The 20,362-nt window shown below is 49.9% G+C and overlaps 1 protein-coding gene across 1 annotated transcript; it reads right to left on the bottom strand.

The window, feature by feature from the left end:
- Positions 1-533: 533 nt before the first annotated feature.
- On the bottom strand, positions 534-19,740 carry GHRH (growth hormone releasing hormone). The gene is made up of 5 exons (XM_032845788.1): positions 19,701-19,740; positions 4,550-4,649; positions 4,122-4,226; positions 2,626-2,745; positions 534-665 (listed from the first exon to the last, which is right to left on the bottom strand). The coding sequence occupies exons 2-5, from the start codon at positions 4,627-4,629 to the stop codon at positions 656-658; spliced, it is 315 nt and encodes a 104-aa protein (XP_032701679.1). The 5' UTR covers positions 4,630-4,649; positions 19,701-19,740; the 3' UTR covers positions 534-655.
- Between the last annotated feature and the right edge of the window lie 622 nt (positions 19,741-20,362).

Here is a 20,362-nt window from a genome sequence, read left to right as displayed (position 1 = left end):
TGTATTCTGTATTTACTTGTTTTTATTATTCTTCCCCCTCATTAGAATATAAGGTCTCTGAGATCAGGGACTTTGCCTCTTTGCTCACAGTTGTATTCCCAGTCCCTAGAACAGGGCCTGGCACCTAGTGGGTACTCTATAAATATTTGTTGAATGAATAAATGCTAGTGGATGAAGGGTGACTTTGGCCCAGAGTGGACGGATATGGTGAAGGGCCTGCTTCTAAGCTGGCCTACCGGAGTTTGAATCCCAGTTCTCTCACTTGTCAGCAGTGACCTTGGCAGTTCAGTTACCTTTCCTGTGCCTTCGAGTGCTTTGTCTGTGAAATGAGTACACTGATACCTCCCAGTAGGCTGTGTGAGGAGGATATGAGATTCTATGCACCAAGCTGCTGGGCTGGCATTCCGAGTCCTTATTTGATTAATGTTGGCTATTTTTGTAGTATACCTTGTCATACTTCTTTGGGAAATGTAACTATGTAAAACACATTTAAAAAAATTAGGCTGGAGAGAGAAGGAAATTGAGATGCAGACCATTATGGGGGAATTTTATTGTATTTATGATGGAAAAAATGGGTCAGAAATTCAATAGGGTTCACTGGATATGATTGTCTTTTGGCTGCCGGTAGCATAAAACACAGGTGGTATCTTCATCCTCAGGAATTCCTGTTGCAGAAAGAAAGATAAAACACAATTGAGGAGACCAAAGCTAGGGTGAGTTTGGCCAAGACATGCGGAACTAGGGTGATAGGCACACCAAGATCAGGACAAGCGCTCTGGGTTCCAGAAGAGGCAATGTGGGAAGAAGGGAAGGATCTCATGCGTTCCAGCAGAGCGAACCCAGTCCTAGCCCCATCTCTGCCAACCCACTCCTACTGACATCCTGGATCAATTACTTCCCCTTGAAGGAGCTACCTCTAATTCCCAGACAGAATCGGGTTAGGTCATACCTTCCCGAACATACGTTCAACCACACCCCTTACATCTCTTACCATTTATCACAGATTACATAATCCACTGTTCAGGTGCTTGCATAATTTCTGTCTGCCTCAGTGAGGCAGTATGGAAGTAAATTCCATGAGAACAGGGACCTCTGTTGACCTAGGCACTACTGTACCCTCAGCCCAGAGCTTGGCACACAGTAGCCATCGGATGACTTTTCCAGGGAGGGGAGAACAGGTATTTCTGAAGCTCAATTTCCTCACAGGGCCATGAGGTGTACATAACATGTGGTGGGTGTACAAATGGGCCATCTTGCAAATCATTCTCCTCTTACGATCGAGGTATGAGAACTCATTCTTCTGTTGTTTCCTTAGCCCCCCTCCCTGCCTCCAAGAGATGCTGGGATTTGCAGCCCTCGAGCTGGAGGGGGAACAATGGTTGGAGCAGTCTCCTTCCCCTTCCCTCCTGCTCTGCGGCTCTGGGAAGTCTCTGGCTTTTAACCTGCAGGAACAAAGCCTGTTTTCTTGGGACTTGGCCCTCCCTGGGGACACTCCACCCTACCCACTGGAGCCTGACAGGAGCTGTAAAGCCCGGGAATGATGACCTAATCTCAGCATGAGTGGCTGGGGGGAGGCACTATTCTTAGAATTCTAGTCTTAGGGAACTTAGAGGTGATTGGAGCTCCTCTTCCTTCCGCAAAGTGGGAAACAAGGAAGCCGTCTTGCTGTGTGCCTCCCGGGCTGGTTCTCGCCCCTCCTGCAGCCCGCCCATCCGCCTGCTGCTTGTGTCTCCACAGGGCTATAGCTGGTGAGATCTCTGGGCTGTTGGTGTCTAATTAGGTTGAGAAGAAGGTGAGGGAGCACATGGAGAGCTCTGCTGGGAACAGGATTTGCTTAATAGGTTGGTGCAGAAGTGACTGGCAGAGCCATGCTGGGACACGTTTGTGCTCACAGTTTCAAATCAGCCTCGAAAATACAGCAGAGTTTTTTCCACAAACAGTCATGTCATCCCTGAGAAACTTTGTGAAGTGGAGCTCCGTGTGAAGAAAGGAAGCAAACAGGTCTTGGGACCAGCTGCTTTGCTTCAGTTTCCCTCCTCTGTAAGATGAGAGCTCTCACTCCTGATCTTCCCTTACACCCAGTGGGACCATGAAGGTCAGTGACAGGAGGAATGACTGTCATCTGTCGTCCTCATCTTTCCTTCTCATGAGTGCTGCCCATGCTAGTCTGCCTGAGGGTGTTGGGAGGGGCTGGCATTTCCTTGGCTTTATAGTTTGGGGAACTTGCCAAGTGTTCCAGTTGCCTGTCAGATTGCCCACATCAGAACCACCTGGGACCCTGGTTAAAATTCAGGTTCCTGGTTCTATCCTGGCACTATTGAGTATGTAACAATTTTCGTACATAGACTCTGAGCCTGGCCTCTTGCTTCACGCTGGAGACACAACAGTAGGTAAGATCCAGTCTTTGGCATGCATTTTCTCCCCTTCCTCCAGTTCTTGATGTGTGTAAGGAGGGACCTAGTTCCCAGTTTGCTTGGCAGAGCCCCAGGCCTTTGGAGAGGTGGAGATCCTTCCCTTTTCCCAGCAGCCCACGGGGAAGGAAGCCTCCGAGGTCCCGGACCACACACACACACACACACACACACACACACACACACACACGCATGCGCACACCCATACTCCTACCTCTGCTTCTGCAACATGGCCGCTAGGGCGCTCTCCAGGGGCGTCTGCTTTGCGCCTGCCCACATACTGTCCACCTGACGACCGAGCCGTGCCTTTGCTCCTTGCTCCCTGTTTTTCTCTCTAGTAGATTAGAAAAAGAGCAACAGTTGAGGTTGCTCTTTGGGTGGGATGTAGAGAAGCCTGAGAAAGGCCAGGGTAAAGTAAACAAAAGAGGTGGGTCCCTATGCCTCTTCCAAAATCTGGTGTGGACTCTTCCACCCAACTAAATCAGACTCAGCAACATTGAGGAAGGCACTTAGTGGTGAAGAGTATGGGTATTTGCAAAGTATCTCCCCACAGATTTCTTAATAATTATGAGGGGGAAGTATTAACTGGACGGAGGAGAAAGCTGGTGGACATCACGTTAACCAAGCAACTAAAGTTACCATCACCAGTAATGGGGCAATTGGACACCACCTGCCTCCTGATAGGGTGAACCAAGAAGGACCCAATATCACTGCTGTGAACGAGTAACCGGAATCTAATCACGACACAACATCAGGCAAATCCAACACAAGGGACGTTCCATAAAGAATAGTTGGCCTTTACTAACACAAAATGCCAATGTCATGAGAGACTCCAGAACTGTCCAGAGTAAAAGAAACTAAAGAGAAAGGACCATTCCGTGCAACCCACGATTCTGGATTGGATTCCAGATCAGGAAACTCAAAAATTGCTACAAAGGACATTTGGGGGGAAACTGGTGAAATGCATATATGTACACTAAATGCTAATTATGCTGTGATTATGTCTGAGAAGTTTCTTTTGTTAGCTGTTAGCAGGCACCATGCAGGAGTATTTAAGGGTAAAGTGTTGTGATAACTGTGGTTTACTCGCACACGGTTCAGTGAAACAACGTGCACCTGTGTTTGTGGGGGTGTATTGGCAAATAGAATAAAACAGTAGTAATTGTTGAAGGCAGGGGAGGGGATGTGGAAGTCCATTATATTACTCGTGTGACTTTTCTGTAAGTGTGGAAATTTTCCAAAATAACAAAAGGTGCAGGCTGTGATGTCAGGCTCTTTCGATCTGAGCCCTGCCACTATTCAGTGTGTGTCCTTTGGACGCTATTAACTGCGCTGTGAGATGGGAGTCAACAGCGCCTACTTCATAAGGTTGTTACAGGTAGGAAACGAGGAGTAACAGCTGATTCTTGTGAGTCCAGCTCTGTCCTGAGGGCAGGGAAATGTCCCAGGGCAGAGCCTTGGTTTCCACCACAGAATCATGTCAAATGGTTAACCACCGTCAGTATTACTATGGGAGACTTGCATGGGGAGAAGCACAGTTGGTGTTCAGCGATCATTTTGTGGGTAGAGGTAAGCTAGGGCTTCACATTACGGCCCTACTGCTAAGGCAAATCTGGAAGCGATAGATGCTGTGCAAAGGGAGGGACCAAATGTCCCTCCACCCTCTGATGCATCGAGACATAGGGGAAAATCCCCAGGCCGTCTGCTTACCCCTGCTGGCGGCTCATGATGTCGTGCAGTAGCTTGCGGGCTGACAGCTGGCCCAGCACCTTCCGGTAGCTGTTGGTGAAGATGGCGTCTGCATACCGAGGGACTCTATATGGAAGGAGTTGGAGGTCAGAAGGTGGCGTGGCAGGGTCAGGTTAGGAAACTGGGAGCTGTACTCATCCTGTCCCTGTAAGGTCCTTCTGCCCGTTGCCCTGTTCACCCCCAGAGAGGGTAAGACCCAGGCTGGGAGGCTTCTCTGGAGCTCAGGGGCAGACCCCTCAGACAGGCAGTTGGGTGGTGGGGTGGCTGCTGAGGAGTTGGCTGGAGGCCAGTTTAGGGCTCTATTCTGCACCCTCTAAGACATCCCCCACTAGGGTGCAGGGATAGTTTGGGGACATTAGGACATAGGCTCTGGGGGCAGGATGGCTTACCTGAGGGGCGGGGACGGTGGGAAAGAGTGGGAGTCACTGCTGAGGGTGAGGATCACCAGGAAGAACACCCAGAGCAGCATCCTTCACCCCTGTGGTGGCCCCTGGACAATGACAGAAGGAGAAGGTCAAATGTAGCCATAGCCACGGGGATGCCCTTCGCTGGCAGGGCCCAGCCCTGAGCTTGGCTCTATGCAAACCTTAGTCCTTGTCCTTTGGAAGCTGTGAGGTAGGAAAAAGGACCCAGACACTGGAAATCAGACAGACTGGGTTCAAGTCCTGCTTTTGCCAGTCACGAGCTCTGATCTCATTTTCTGCATCTGTAAAATGGGCATGATAAGCTACCCTGCTGATCCCACAGTGTTGGATGGGAAATTCATGATATTGGGGAAACTGCCCCTTGCTGTAAGGCATTGTTGGTGGAATTCAGGCCTCCTCAAGGGATAGGGGGACCTTCCCCTGGTTGTCTAAGTCAGCCACATCCACTGTGGCACCGATAGCGGCTCAGGCTCTGAGTCCCGCAGATCTCTCAGTTCATAGCTGGGTTCTACCATTGCTAGCTGTGTGGCCCAGGAAAAGTGGCTTCTCCTCTCTGGGCCTCAGTTTCCCTACCCATAAAATGGAGTCTGTTATACTGACTGCATATGGTCCTTGTCAAGGTTCGATGAGATGAGAGAAGCCTGGAACATAAGGAATTCTCCAAAACACTTGCTGCTGTGACCTCATATCAGACCCACTCAGGGGGCAGGACTCCCGTCCTGTTCTGTTATGTGTGAAGTCAGAGGGAAGAGAAAGCTATACATCTCGCTCCAGACATTTCCATTCCTCCAAAGGGTTTTAGCCTTAGAAGAGACCAGGGAGCCTGGGGAGCCAGTGCAACAGAATCATCTAATAGATCATGTAATTACCCTCAATTGGGGCCTGCTGACACCATGCTCTGCAGTCTGGGGGAGAACAGGCAGCAGGGGGGAGGAGCCCACCTCAGGGGGCCCGAGCCTCACCTGGCAACTCAGCTGCCCACAGCGAAGCTGGGGTGACTCAGCTACCTAGGAATTGGGTCTCCGCACTTCCTACGCCCCCTCCTCAGCAGGATATCTACTCCATGGGGCTACAGGCCATGCGAGGGCCCAGCCAGTGCAGAGAGGGGCAGGGACACCTCTTTTCCCAACATCACCCCGTGTCTTTCATTTTCTCTTCTGTCCTGTTGAAGAGTGATTTCCAGCAGGCAGGGCCAGCCCTGGCAGGATCACCTTTCCTTTTCTGGGCTTACCTGCTCTCTTAGGGCATCACGTCCCTTATACCAGACACCAAGGTCTTGGCTAACCCAGGCACACTGTGAGACGCAGGGAACCATCTGTAGAGATGGCTCAGTGCAGCCTGAGACCCTGCACCTCCAGAGCTGGAGGGAGCAGCCCCTCCTTGGTGTGCACCCCCACCACTCCCTCCCGCCCCCAGCAATCCTCCAGTTCCTGCTCATATGCTGTCTGCCAGTGAGTGACAGGGAGCTCACTACCTCTAAACCAGGATGTACTATTCTCAGCCAGCTCTTTTTTTTTTTTTTAATAACATATAATGTATTATTAGCCCCAGGGGTACAGGTCTGTGACTTGTCAGGCTTACACATTTCACAGCACTCACCATAGCACATACCCTCCCCAACGTCCATAACCCAGCCACCCTATCCTTACCCCCTACCCCCCAGCAACCCTCAGTTTATTTCGTGAGATTAAGAGTCTCTTATGGTTTGTCTCCTTCCAGATCCCATCTTGTCTCATTTTCCCCCACTTCCCCCCACGACACCCCGCCCTGCCTCTTAAATTCTTCATATCAGAGAGATCACATGAGTGCTCCCTTCTGCAGCACATATACAGAGAGATCACATGATAATTGTCTTTCTCTGATTGACTTCTTTCGCTTAGGATAATACCCTCTAGTTCCATCCACATCATTGCAAATGGCAAGATTTCGTTTCTCTTGATGCCTGCCAGCTCTTCTTGTTGGGAAGTTTTTCTCATCATGTCAAGTGCAAAGCCCCTTGTCCTGCAAAGGTGTGTTGAGCTTCTACCTTACTCATAAGGACTGGGGCTAGAGAAAGGATGAGAACGTGACATCTCCCCTCTACCCCTTGCCCACATCTACCTGCTGGGCCACCCGCAGCTTCTGCTCCTTCCTCGACAGAAAAAACCCTTTGCATCTGACTTCTTTGCTCCCCAGACGGAGGATCTCAGTTTTCTGTCCTCCTCCTCATGCCATATCTCATCTAGCCCTCCCTTCTCCTTGCCTGGTCTAGGCTGTCTCTCTAGCAATGAATTTTCCTAAGCACGGAGATCTTTGGAGGTGAAGAGAGCCCCTTGACACGAGCCCTACTGTTTCTGTCTCCCAGCTGCATCCTGGACTTTCTTGCCTTTTTTGCTGCTGATCTTTTAAAGACCTGGGCACATCCATGCCCCTCAACACCTCATTCCCCTGCTCAGAAGCCCTTGGTTGTCTACTCCCTCCAGAGCAAAGCCCAAACTCCTGCTCTTGGCCTAAGCTCTCCCTTGGCCTCTTGCACCTTTTCTTGTGGTCCCCAGCCCCTGTGCCCCCGTGGTCCTCACAGCCCAACCTCACATTCAACCTCTGAAACAGGTATCACGGTCTTCATTTTACAGCTGAGGAAATGAACCCAGAGCGGGGAAAGGGTCTTTTTCCATGGTCTTCCTTCAAATTAGTTTTGGAGTGGGCACTTCAGAATGGCCTCACAGTCCCCAGGCCAGCAGGCTTCCTCCCGCCCCTCGAGGCAGCCTCCCAGATACAATATCCTATTCACAGCTGTCCCTATTCATGGGCCCTGCAGAATTCGTCACCTGCACGTGGGAAGCATTCTGAAAAAAAGGGAAAGCTTCTGTTCTTTGTCATGGGGTCTCTAGGGAAGAAAAAAAGGGAGACGAACAGGAACATCTGCTTGGTCGGCACCTTTCCTATGCACATCCAGGGGTTTCAGGGAGTTGAAAATAACCAGATAGGAGGGCAGACTTGGGGGGGCCAAGTCATAGTAAATTCTGTAACCCCCAGCTAATTCAGAACACAGCTGAGCAACCGTAGAGTCTGGAGGCACAACATTTGCTACAAACCATGTGCCCCAGGGATGGGTCCAGACGCCATCGCAACCTCTGGGCTAGGAGAACCTAATCCATAGCATTGCAAAATTGCTCTGGACAGAGTTGGGACACAACAAGAATGACCTCACTTATGGTTCCATAAGGGTAGAGGTTGTATCACCAAGAATAAAACAACTATTGCCAGATGTATTCTACATGAGCTGTCTACAGAGACAGAATTCCAGGGAATTAAGTGGAGCACAAATCCAAGAGCATCACGAAAGACTCCTTGATGGCTCCAAAGGCATTTTAAGGTTTATCATCTATCGCTATGAGTATCAGCTTTCTGCCGTGTTTACAAATGAATTCTGTGGTTAGATCTATTTGAGGTCATCTGGAATCGGGATAAATGGGCACTTGATCTACATTCGCTGGCACCTCTTGCCAGCCTCTGTGCCAAGAATGCCACAAGAGTCCTGCAGATGCGGCTTCAGCTAATGACAGTCTCGAGTGCCCACTTCTGAACCCTGGGGAAGAAAATCTTTTTTCCCTTTCCTAAACATTCTGCTTTGTAATTTAAGAAGGTTGAAGCACTGACCTCCTGGTCCAGTTTATCAAATGTTTCAGCGACAGCTTTCCAAATGGAAGGAGATCTAAGTTTTTAATGAGGAAGCATCTTGCATTGTCACTCAGAAGAGGGACACCCCCACCTCCTTCCAGAAAGGGTTTGAGGCAGCTTATGGTGAAAGGCACAAATACATTGGACCTTCCAAGCATGGATCAAGAGACAAGCGTGGGGTAATGGAGTGCTCGCTCCAAGGGCAAATAATTGCGTCTGAAACCTTGAGTAAGGAGCGCAGCTGCCATTGAGCAAAAGCAAAACGTTATCAATTTCCAGGCAATTATGTTGAATGGGTTCGGAGCGATAGGATGGGCAGTATTGATTGGCACAGCCACTTGGCTCCTTTCCGATCTGCAGAACCCCACTGTAGATGGGTGACTCTAGCCAGCTCATGTCTTGCTTCAGACATCTGCCTGCACACCCGTGAAGGGGAGCCTTGACCTTGTCCACCGCTGACGGCGGACACTGGGAACTCGTCTGCCTGCCTGCCAGCCGTTTCCCCAAATTTGAGATGACACCAATCCAAGACAATCTCAATGTGGTGCCAACCATCCAAAGCATGTTCCAGAGCCCCTAACTGGGGGTCTGAGTGCACTTACTAGTCCACAAGCAAAGAGGATGGTGGTGGCCCTCTTGGACTCGGTTTCTCTGAGTTGGTAAGAAGGTCAACCTTTTCGCCCCATCCAGCCCCAGCCCCCAGGGTCACCCTCTCTCACCTCCGATATGGCAGGTGTCCCTCTGCTGTGAGGCGCTGCTCCAGCTCCCTGGACCCCGGGCTTGGTGTTTGCTCGGTAGCTGCGAGGCGCTCCCACCATTTATACCTTCATTTTCCTAAGCGTCGTCCACGTCAGAGAATCAATTACCCACGAGTCAACCAGAGGACCGTTTTTAGCATCACACTGACAAACCCTAATGGGGGAAGAGGTTTTTCCCTTTGTATGGAACTTTCCCTTTATTCTGGCGGGAATGGCCAGAGCACAAAGTTATGATCTTATTCTGAGGTGAACGGAGAGTAAAATGCTGTTTCTGTAGTAACTGGAGTAATCATCTCAGGGAAACACCAAGGGTTCACTTACTCTCTGAGTTAAATGTGCCTTTTAAAAAGTTGAGATAGGGGGTACCTGGGTGGCTCAGTGGGTTAAGCTTCTGCCTTTGGCTCAGGTCATGACCTCAGGGTCCTAGGATCGAGCCCCGCATCGGGCTCTCTGCTCAGAGGGGAGCCTGCTTCTCTCTCTGCCTGCCTCTCTGCCTACTTGTGATCTTTCTCTCTGTGTGTCAAATAAATAAATAAAATGTTAAAAAAAAAGTTGAGATAATTCTGTGCAACTTTATTTCACGTTAGCGTAGCTCCTTAGCAAGGAGCACTGTTTGTTTGCCTTATTCGATTTACGCCAGCTGAGGCAGCGAGCCAGGGGAGTAACTGCTGTCAGGTGTCAAGGCGGCCGCGCACCGGTAGCCGCCTCGGAGTGTGTGAAGTGAGAGGAAAGAGTTGGCAAACCTTGCGAGGGTTGCTCTGTTTCCAGACTTCTGTGAGCCTGGAGCTGAAGAATCCTCAAGAATGGCATCAAAGCGTGTGAGGCAGGGGCGCCCGCGTCCCCCGCAGCTGTTGAGGAGGAGCGGAAGGAGCGCTAAGCTTCACCCGCAGCCCCTCCTAGGTCTGTCAGTCGCGACCTCTCTGACCCTCAGCAAGCTACTTCTACCCTCCAGGCCTCTGAGAGTGGCTTTCAAACTTAAAAAAAAAAAAAAAAAAGTGGCATAGACCTTTCTCTGGAAATCTTCTTCTTCTTCCTTTTTAAAGATTTATTTATTTGAGAGACCGAGAGAGTGTGTGTGCACTACCGCGTGAGTGAGGGGAGGGGCAGAGCGAGCCGGTGACAAGCAGGATCCTGAGATCATGACCTGACTGGAAATCCAGAGTCGGGGCTTGACCCCCTGAGGCATCCAGGTGCCCCTTTTTGGAAATCCTCAACGGAAGTGCAGTATATAAAGCAGATTTAAAACACGAGACTGCTCCGGTTGAAGCAGCGGAAGGGAAGACTCCCTTTGGCTACTCCTTGGGGGGAACCGGTGGTTTCTGAAGGAGCCTCCATGCAGGATTTTGTGATCGTTCTTCTCAGCCTGCCCTGCGCCGGGTTCTTGGCACGGAGCACACATAGGATGTTTTCCACAGAAGCAGGGACTGAGCCAGGCTGGGCACAAAGTGGGACAAAGAGTGGGCAGACCGAGCAGTGGGGAGCCCCCCCAGCCCCAATACAGTAAAGTTATCTCAGGGAACACAAGGTGGGGACCGCACCGACGTGAGCAGCTAGAGTAGACACCAGGCCAGAGAGCAGACGATGGGCTCAGGGAACAGGCTGGAGAAGCCATGGGGATAGGCGTTCAACCTCAGCTGGAGCTTGGCCGCTGGCCAGGCATTGTGCTGAGGGCTTCAGGCTTGTTCTCGGATTTCTCATCTGTAACGTGAGAATGATAGGGCTCAACTGATAAGGCTTTGGGTGAGGATTAAATGTGCCAGGGCTTCGGGTACGGACCTGCTCTAGAGTGAGCATCAAGACCGAGCTCTTACCGTTGTCATTATTGTACTTGGAACAAAACGAGAAAGCGGAGACATGGAGGGGTGACCCACTTATCCACGGTCACCTAACTGGACAGGGGGAGAGCCAGGACATGAGCAGAGCTTTCTCGCTTCCAGATTTAGTGCCCTGCACCAGACAAATGTTCTCCTAAGGCCCTTCCTTGGCCTACCAGTTCTTCTTCTACTCTTTTTTAAAAAAACTTTAACAGTTTTGTTGAAGTATAATTCACACACCTTGAAAGGCACTAGTTTGATGTTATGGTTCAATGGGTTTCTTTCAGTTTTTTTAAAGATTTTGATTTTATTTATTTATTTATTTATTTATCAGAGAGAGCACAAGCACAAGCAAAGGAAAAGGCAGGCAGGTAGAAGGAGAAGCAGGCTCCCCACTGAGCAAGGAGCCTGATGCAGGACTCGATCCCAGGATCCTGCGATCATGACCTGAGCTGAAGGCAGATGCTCACCCAATCGAGCCACTCAGGCGTCCCGAGTTTTTGTAAGTTTATAAAATGATGTCACTATCACATAACCCTGTTTAGAATACCTGTGTCACCCCACAAGTCCCCTTCAGCCCATTTGCTATTAACTCCCACTCCAACCCCAGACTCAGATAACCACAGTTCTGCTTCCTGCCTTTATAGGTTTTTCCTTTGCTACAAAGTTCAACTGAATTATGGCGTCATATAGTATGTAGTCTTTGGTGTCAGGCTTCTTCCACTCACCCTCATGTTTTTGAGATTGGTTCGTGTTGATCCAAGTGTTCACGGCCCTTTCCACTTTATACGGCAGAGTGACATTCCGTTGTACGGAAGTCTGACAGCTTGTTTACATATGACGGACATTTAGGCTGATTTCCGTTTATTTCAGGGCCTATTATGAAAAGATGCCGCTGTCAACACTCGTGTGCAAGACTTTGTACGAACGTGTGCTTTTTTGTTGCTCTTGGGTGGTTATCCAGGAGTGGAACTGCTGGGTCCCATGGCAAGTGCATGGTTAGCTTTTTAAAGAAACTGCCAAACTATTTCCCAAAGTGGCCGTGACAATTACATTCCTGCCAGCTGCCATGGAGAGCTCCTCAAGCGCTTCTGAAAGGAGCTTTTGTCTATCCCACAAACACCTCTGAAGCACTGAATTAGGCCCTCACAGAACTCGCTGCCCTGGGTGTTCGTCTGTCTCCGAAGGTCTGGTCCCATTTCTAACCTTAGGGGAGGGGGATGGACATTTTCTTGGGCGCTCAAGGACAATGGCACATGCTTGTCTTCAGAGAGCTGTAGGGGGCAGGTGTGTGAGAAGCTGAGTAATTACTTCAGGCGGGGAGATCCAGAGACAGACACACCGTGAAATGTTCCCAGAATGGAGAGAAAGGAAAAGTCAGAGCGAAGCCGGGAGAGCATCAGACAGGAGCAGAGAGAAGCATGACTTGGGAGGCAAATGGATTTGGATTGGAAACTCAGCTCTGCCACTTGCAAACTGTGATTCTGCGCGAGGGGTTTAATCTCTCTGGGCCTCGGTTATCGCATCTGTACAATGGAGGTGATACTATCTGTCCACCCAGAAAGGGCAGCTTATCGTGAGGATCAGAACATGTCTGAAAAGTGCTGGATACACGTTGCAAGAGGCAGCTGTTAGAGGAGTTCTGAAGGATCCGAGTTCGGAAAGCTGGGCAGGCAGGGTGGTGGTGAGGAGATCTGGGAGCCCTCTGGGATGATGGGCTTTATTTGTAGTATATTCTCAACCCCCCTGAGAGCCCAGCCCCCTCCACCATCGTCCTTATCCTCTGAGAGGCAGTGGGAACGCCTTGCTCGCCACCGGCTTTCTTCCCAGGACCAGTTTTAACCCAGAGTTAATTAGCGATCATGCCTGTGCGAGGGGCTGGGGACTTGAGCGGTGGAAAGAAAGAGCCCCAGAGAAAGGCAGGCTCTAAAAGGCCCCAAAAGGCTGGGGCAGAGAGGCTCTGCCCGGAGAGACAAGCCATGCATTTGTGTGGCCAATTTCCAGTGTGTTGGAGCCAGCCACTCAAGGAGGGCGATGCTAAAGGCGGTGGGCCTGGGTTGTGGGGTGGGGGTGGGGTGGGGGATGGGTCATGGTGGGGGGTTTGTCGGGGGAGAAGGGCAGAGGAAATTGACAAAGGGAGCCTGTTTGAGGGCCTCAGACCCTGCTTTGTAAAAGCTGCTTTCATCGCCCTCCCTGGATGATGGCAGCATTCCCAGCCCAAGGCCAGTGTGCCGGGAAGGGGAGGCCTGGACCCCAGACTCCCAGCTTCCCTTGACACTCCCCACCCAGTGTGCCTCTAGGCCTGTTTTTACGGAATCAGCAGCTGAATGCTCGTGAGTGTTCTGTCAGGGTGAGGAAACCAGGGTAGTGGCCTCAGGCAAAGTCACCTGACGTCCCTGAGACTCAGTTTCCTCTTCTGTAAAATGGGGCTAATGGGGTCCTTTCTCCCACTTCATATCTTACACAAGGAGAAGTGCCTGTGATTGGTTGGTGATCCAATAACCATCAGAAGTTCATCTCTTTCTGGAAGAGTCTGTATTTGGGAAGGTCATTAGGAGAGCTTTTTTGGAGAGTTGATTGCATTTAGCAAATCAATTAAGCAATTCTATGTTGCTTGGAAATGTCACTCCCTTAAGTATTTTAAACTTTCCCCTTGCTTGGAATCTTTGGGCCTGCCCCAAGGGAATTATGAATGTTAACCAGGTTGTTTTTCTGGGTTGGTAGAGGCAGTGCGGGTGTCAGGCACAGTGGCACAGGAGGCAAGCTCTCCCCGGTGGAGATCTGACCAATCCTTATTTTATTTTATTTTCCAAAAATTTTATTTATTCATTTGAGAGAGCATGAGCCAGGGGGAGGGACAGCAGGAGAGGGAGTAGAAGACTCCAGCTGAGCAGGGACCCCCCCCCCCACCCCAATGCAAGGGGGGCAGCATCCCAGGACCCCGGATTCATGACCTGAGCCCAAGGCAGATGCCTCACTGAGCCACCTAGGCGCCCTGTGACTAGCCTTAAAAGACCTCGTCGGATCCCACCTTTCCAAGAAGCATTCCCATACCCTATTCCTCCCTCCTGGTCTTGCGCTGTGGTCAACTGATTTTATATGTGAAAGTGTCTCCTTTCCTGAGACACTTGGGATGTCTGCAACTAGACCTGATGAATTTTTTAGCCCACTAAAGCTTTCTTTTCCCAGCCTTATTGAGATGTAACTGAAATACATAAAGCTTTCTAATCTAGGTACGGTTCCTAGACCAGCAGTATCAGTATCTCCGGGGAGCTTGTTAGAAATGCAGAAACTCGACTCCACCGCAGACTGACTGAATCAGAGGCCAAATCCTCTTTGTTCCAGGCTTTTAAAGGCGTCAGGCTTCTAAAATGGTCTCTGAAGGCCCCGTGTTTCTCTAAACAGGGAGGAGGGCCGTTACCGCGGGCAGCCAGGAGGTGTCGCTGTTCCCCAGTCATTGGGAATGTCAGGCTTCCCTCCAAACGCCAGAGGTCCCCCAGTGTGGGGTTTTGTTTGCGGTGAAATCCAGGAGCACCGAGGGGTCCAGGGCAATTACTTCTGTCAGGCAGCCCCCTCCTCAGCCACTGGGACCACCTGTCTTTTTCTGCCCAGTTCCTGCCCTGGGTTCTCAGCTGTGTTTCGAGTTAGGGAAGGCTGTGTGCTCTGCAAGTTCAGCCCCGAGGATCCCCAGGAGAAAGCCCAGGGGAGAAAACCCACCATATGGAGGTTTCCTCCAGCCTGGCTCATCAAGTAATAACAGAGGAGGGGGTGTCTCTCTGGTGGGAGGCCCCTTCTCCCTTGGAATCTGAGTTGGAGGAGCTTAGTTGACAATAAGACCTTCAGACACAGCCAGAGGAAGTTCCCATTATTTGACTGTGTACAGGAAAAACCCACAGCCTGTCTGGGACTCCACAGTTTCCAGTTTCCCATCTGAACTGGGTGCCCAGTGTCAGCGCCAGGCTGTGGCATCACTTCCCCTCCTCAGTTCTAATGCAGCTATCAGAGCTCCATGAGTCCTGGAGGCAGCAGACCTGGGCTCCAGAGTCAGGTCCAAAGACCGGAAGCAGAGCCACTGGTTCTCTCCAGGGTAGAAGTTTCCAGTCTGGCCATGTCCGCCTGACCTTTCCCCACCTTGTGTCATCTGGTCCCTGAACACCGAGGTCCTTGGAGGTAGAATGCGGATCAGCCTCCACACCCAGCCCCACCCTTGGAACTGGAACTCTCCTCTAAACTCCAGAATCCACCCCTAATCCATGTCTGACACCTGGCTTCCTGCCTAACTCCTGTCACTCCAGCCCCTGTGTCATCCCCATTTACCCCCACCAGATCCCTAATAGGAAGCCAGTTGTCCTGGATCTTGACACTATAGCCGTAATATCTCTTCGATGCTTAACTAAGTGCTAGTCATATAACATACACTATCTCCTTCAATAACCTTAAGGGTCAGGAGCACAAAGTGGTCGCATTTCAGGGTTGGAGCCATTGGGTAACTCTCAGATCTCACTCAGATAGTAAATGGGGGAGCCGGGGCCCTGGAGCAGTGCTTACCCCCCACCCCGCCCACCCTGCACCCCTCACTCACCCCGCCCCCAGCCTTAGCATCTTAAGGCTGATCTCTGCCAGCTCCCCAAACAGGTATCAGATTTCCCTTTGAGCAGTATCAGTAGGGTCTCTGTGGACCCTGTGAGGTGGAGTGATAAATGTAGTAAGGATTTCCCATGGCCGGTGACAATGATGGCATTGCGCTTTTCACATGCGCTTGTCGTGGGGATAGTTAGATTTCTTATTAACATCAGAACTTTGGTGGTTTCCCCAGTGAGCTTGGAACCAGAAGTCCCAGGCTCACATCTGACCCAATTCCCATATCCTTCTTCAGGTTAGAAATAGACTCAGGCATGCCACGAGCATTTTAGAATATTAATCAGTGATGAAAATTCATCATTAATTTATTTGCATATTTCATCATTCATTCAGGCTTTCATCCATCCTTTGATAATTCATCCATCAGACAGCAATGTAATTATGCCCGCTGGGTGCCAAGCATTACATTTGGTAGCCAAGAGCCAAGAAATGGTAAGATACAATTCAAATCAATAGCTATTTCTCCAGTGTTTGCTGTGGGCCGTTCCCTGGGTTGGGGGCTCCAGGCGTTCTGTGGACTTACTGTGGTGGAGATTTCATTCTATCTAGGAAGGAAGGCCGGCAAACAGATAACTAGATAGGGCGTGATACCTACGGTCTGTAGGAGAGGTGTGTGCCGCGTGCTAAAGGAGCAGAATGAGTGGGGATCTGTTCTGCTAGGGCAGAGCAAAGGCAGCAGAGGAGATGACATTTAAGCTGGGCCGTGAGGAGAAGGGAAGGAAGGCTTACTACAGTGTGAGCAGAGGCCAGGAGGCACGATCATGATCAGTGAGTGACAAGTTGTCTGGTGTGGGTAGAGTGAGAGTCCTTGGAGCTTTGCGTGCATTGCACCTGGACCCCCACTTTCAGTGGTCTGGGGGTAGGGTTCAGGGTTCTGCTTTTTTTTTTTTTTTAATAGGCTCCACACACATTTAGAGTGGAGCCTAACGCAGGACTCAAATTCACAACTGTGAGCCGAGATCAAGAGTAGGACACTTAACTGACCAATCCACCCAGGCACCTCATGGATTCTACATGTTTAACCAAGGCCCCGGGGTGATTCTGATGCAGGCGTGAGAGACCACAGTCTGAGAAACCCAGGCCTGCAACTTCTTTGGCAGGCAATATAGAAAATGATTCTGGAACAATGCGTGAAGGCCCAGCTGTGCAGGGTGTCAAATACCATGCTTCGGAATGTGGGCCTTTCCTCTTCTCAGGGGAGAGAGCCTCATGGGAGGCTTTTGAGCCAGCAGCCCAGTGGGGGTATTGGAAAGCAGACTGGCCACAGGGAGGGAGCCTGGCTAGGACGCTTTGACAGCCGTTCAGCCCTGTGGTTCTGAGGGTCTGAGCCAAGACCCAGCAAGGAGGTGGTGGGGAGCACATGGGGCTGGATTGGAGAGGGGTCTGGAAGATGGGACCACTGGGCCTGGGGTAGAAAGGACAAAGGAGGTGAAGGAGGTGGAGATGTTGAGAACGAGCTGATGTTTCTAGCTGGGGGTCTGGGGGGCGGTTGGGTACTGGGTACTCTGGGCAGGGCAGGGGGGACAGGTTGTGGGGAGGGGCAATGAGCTCTGATCTACACGCAGTGAGCTTTTCGGACTCAAGGGGCTTCCAGAAGGAAGCAGGTAACAGGTGGTTGAATCAAGTCTGGAGCTGGTAGCTGGGCCAGGGGCCAGTGAGGAGAAGGAAGCCAGAGCTGAGGATTCTGGGTGGGATCTTCGAGAGAAGCACACTGTGGGGCACGTGGCAGCAGAATCAGAAACAGTGGTCAAGAAGATAATTAGAAAAGAACATTGTTTGCTGTCAATGTACAACTCTGTTTTGCAGATGGGAAAACCAGGACTAAGACACGTAAATGTCTTGTCTTTGGTCACTGTGCTCATCAGGGTGGAGCCTCAGGACTTTGAACTTGAACCTCTTTTTTCTTTTCTTTTTTTTTTTTTAAATTTTACTTATTTATTTTTGAGAGAGAGAGAAAGAGAAAGACTGTAAGTGGGGGAGAGGGGCAGAGGGAGAAGCAGGCTCCCCACTGAGCAGGGAGCCTGATGTGGGACTCAATCCCAGGATTCTGGGATCATGACCTGAGCCAAAGGCAGACACTTAACTGACTGAGCCACCCAGGTGCTCTGTACCTGGTCCTTTTTGGCTCCAGCATCCATACTGTCTTCTCTGGGGAGACTCCAGGAAGTAAAGCACATCCCCAGAGACAAAATAAATGGATTCATAGACTGGCGGTGGGAGGATGGGAAAGACGCAGCGAAAAGAACTTGCAAGAGAAAGGTGGTAGGAAACAGTATATTAAGGGAGTCGTATTTTTCTTTATCTTTCCCCACTAGCATATTTTGAAGCAAATCCTAGGCCTCTTATCATTGCACCCATAAATATTTAAGTATGTAATCTCGAAAAGATGAGGGCTCTTTCTTGAACATAGTCACAATACCATTATCACACTTAAAAAAAAAATTTAACAATAATTCCTATTAAGTGAACCTACTGAGGGCAGTTTGACAGGACCTCAGAACAGAAGCCTGTCTTGCTTATCTTGAGCCGGTATTGTCACAAAGCCATGATAAGGAATTTAAATTTTCCCAAGATAATTACAGAGAAGGCGAACAGGGGATTAGAAATGTAGATTTGAGAAGCTTGTCAGGGCTCTGGAAAGGAAATGTTATAAAGGGAGGAAAAAAAACGGTCTGGAAAGATTTGCTGAGTACAAAAGAAAAGAATCTTCTTTCTGACTTCCCTTTTCCTCGCCCAAAGGCCTTTAGTCATAAATGTGAAATAGGAACCGGGTCTAAAGTGAAACCAAACAGATTAAAAATAACACAACGAGTAGTTGCAAAATGCAACAAGACCAACTTCTGGGGCTCGCTTCCCACCAAGGCTCTCCCGACTGCTCGCTTCAAAGCGGAGGACCACTCTGCTGCCGTTCAGAACGCTGGTTCCTAGGAGGTCCTGCAGATTGTTTATTAACTGCCTTACTAACTGGACTCTGCCCTTCTGCTCAGCATTGGGAAACCTGGATTCCGGGTCCAGCTCCTCGACAGAGTTGCTCTGTGACCTTGGACAAGTTACTTCCATTCTCTGAACTGCTCTGCAATGAACGCGAGGGTGCGTTCATTGCAGAGCATGTCCCTCATGCCCTGGGCTTCAGGATTCGGTGTGATGTTACCCCGTATCAGCAACACGCGTGGATGACTCAGTTGAACTAACCCATGGAGACACGGAGCGTTTATTACGAAGATCCATGCTTCCCAGGCACCCAGGGTCGCACTTGACTTGGAAGGAAATCCAAGAGGTGGCTCCGTGGGCGCTCTCAGGAAACCAGCGGTGGGTAGAGGGCAGGTGGGAACTGCACAGAGCCATCGGCAGATGGAGCCCACTGCCTGAGGTCCAAGGAGCAAATGGTAGAAATAACTTTAAGGGACAGCCCGTTGTTCTCTCTATGGCAGGTAAAGGGGCTGATTGATGAATGGCAACCAGGGATTGGGGGCCGAGATGGCCCTAAAGGCAAGTGGTGGTGAGAAGCTGTCTGATCATGGTGCCACATGCTACCGGCATTGTGGGCCTCGACCTGGGGAGCCGCATTCAAGCAGAGACGTAAGAACCGAGGTTGGAGGGAAGCCAGAGGAAGACACACAGGAACATAAACCAAAATGGGCAGGGAAGGAATAATTCAGATCCCTCCCTGGGCCAGAAGAGCAGCCCCTTTTCTGAAAGCCTGTCCCCTGCCACCAGCCCCAGCTCTTCACAGGCACGAGCCCTGCTGGGGTGTGGCAGCCCTCGCTCCAGAGGCCTGCTTCCCATTTTCTCAGTTCCTCCAATGTGCTCTCTCTTTCCCATGACAAGGTTTCTGCTAGAGCCCTGTCCTCTGCCTGGAAGGCAGCTCTCTCTTCTCCTGGTCAACTTCGGCTCAGACTGTAGCTCAAACCTGCCGCTTTCATGAAGCCCTCCTTAACCTCCCAGTCTAAGACAAACCATTCCATTTTTAGGTCCTTACACCTATGTACTTTATTATTATTTTTTAAGATTTTTAAGAGTTTTTTTTTTTTTAAGATTTATTTATTTGAGAGAGAATGAGAGCAAGAGAGATCACAGAGGAAGAGGAAGAAACCGATTCGTCGCTGAGCAGGGATCCCAATATGGGGCTCGATCCCAGCACCCTGAGATCATGACCAGAGCCGAAGGCAGGTGCCCAACTGACTGATTCACCCAGGTGCCCCCACCATTATGTACTTAAAAAAAAAAAAAACCAGCGCTCACCACTATTACACTTTCCAAGTAGTTTTGTGATCCTTTTAAAAATTTCCAGGGGCGCCTGGGTGGCTCAGTCGTTAAGTGTCTGCCTTCGGCTCAGGTCATGATCCCAGGGTCCTGGGATAGAGCCCCACATCGGGCTCCCTGCTAAGCGGGAAGCCTGCTTCTCCCTCTCTCTCTGCCCCTACTTGTGTTCCCTCTCTCTGTGTCAAATAAATAAATAAAATCTTTAACAAAATAATAAAATGAAATAAAATTTGTTGAAATAATTTCATGCTTTTAGAAAATTTGCAGGAGTAATACAAAGAACTCCCATAGACTCTTGGTCCAGAACCAACACTTGTTAATAGTTTGTCACGTTTGCTTTATTAATTTCTCTCTGTTTCTCTGTGTGTATGATAGATTATATAAGTTCTATATACAAACTACATGTATAGCTAATATATATATGATTGTTATATTTTTAAGTGCTTGAGAAAAAGTTGTAGACGTCTTGCCCTTTACCCCTAAATATTTAAGGATTATTTCCTAAGAACACGATCATTCACTTACAGAACCACACAATTAAATCAGATGATTCTTTGAGTAATGTCTGTCTTTTTTCACTTAAATGTAGACTCCATGAAGTCACAGGCTACTTCTGGCTCACTGCCCGTGTGTGGATCACC

The sequence above is a fragment of the Lontra canadensis genome, unplaced genomic scaffold (genome assembly GCF_010015895.1).
Source record: "Lontra canadensis isolate GAN:19392208 unplaced genomic scaffold, GSC_riverotter_1.0 scaffold169, whole genome shotgun sequence".
NCBI classification, from domain to species: Eukaryota; Metazoa; Chordata; class Mammalia; order Carnivora; family Mustelidae; genus Lontra; species Lontra canadensis.
The sequence above is the reverse complement of the archived record's forward strand: the minus strand, read 5'-3'. Positions and strand labels throughout refer to the sequence as shown.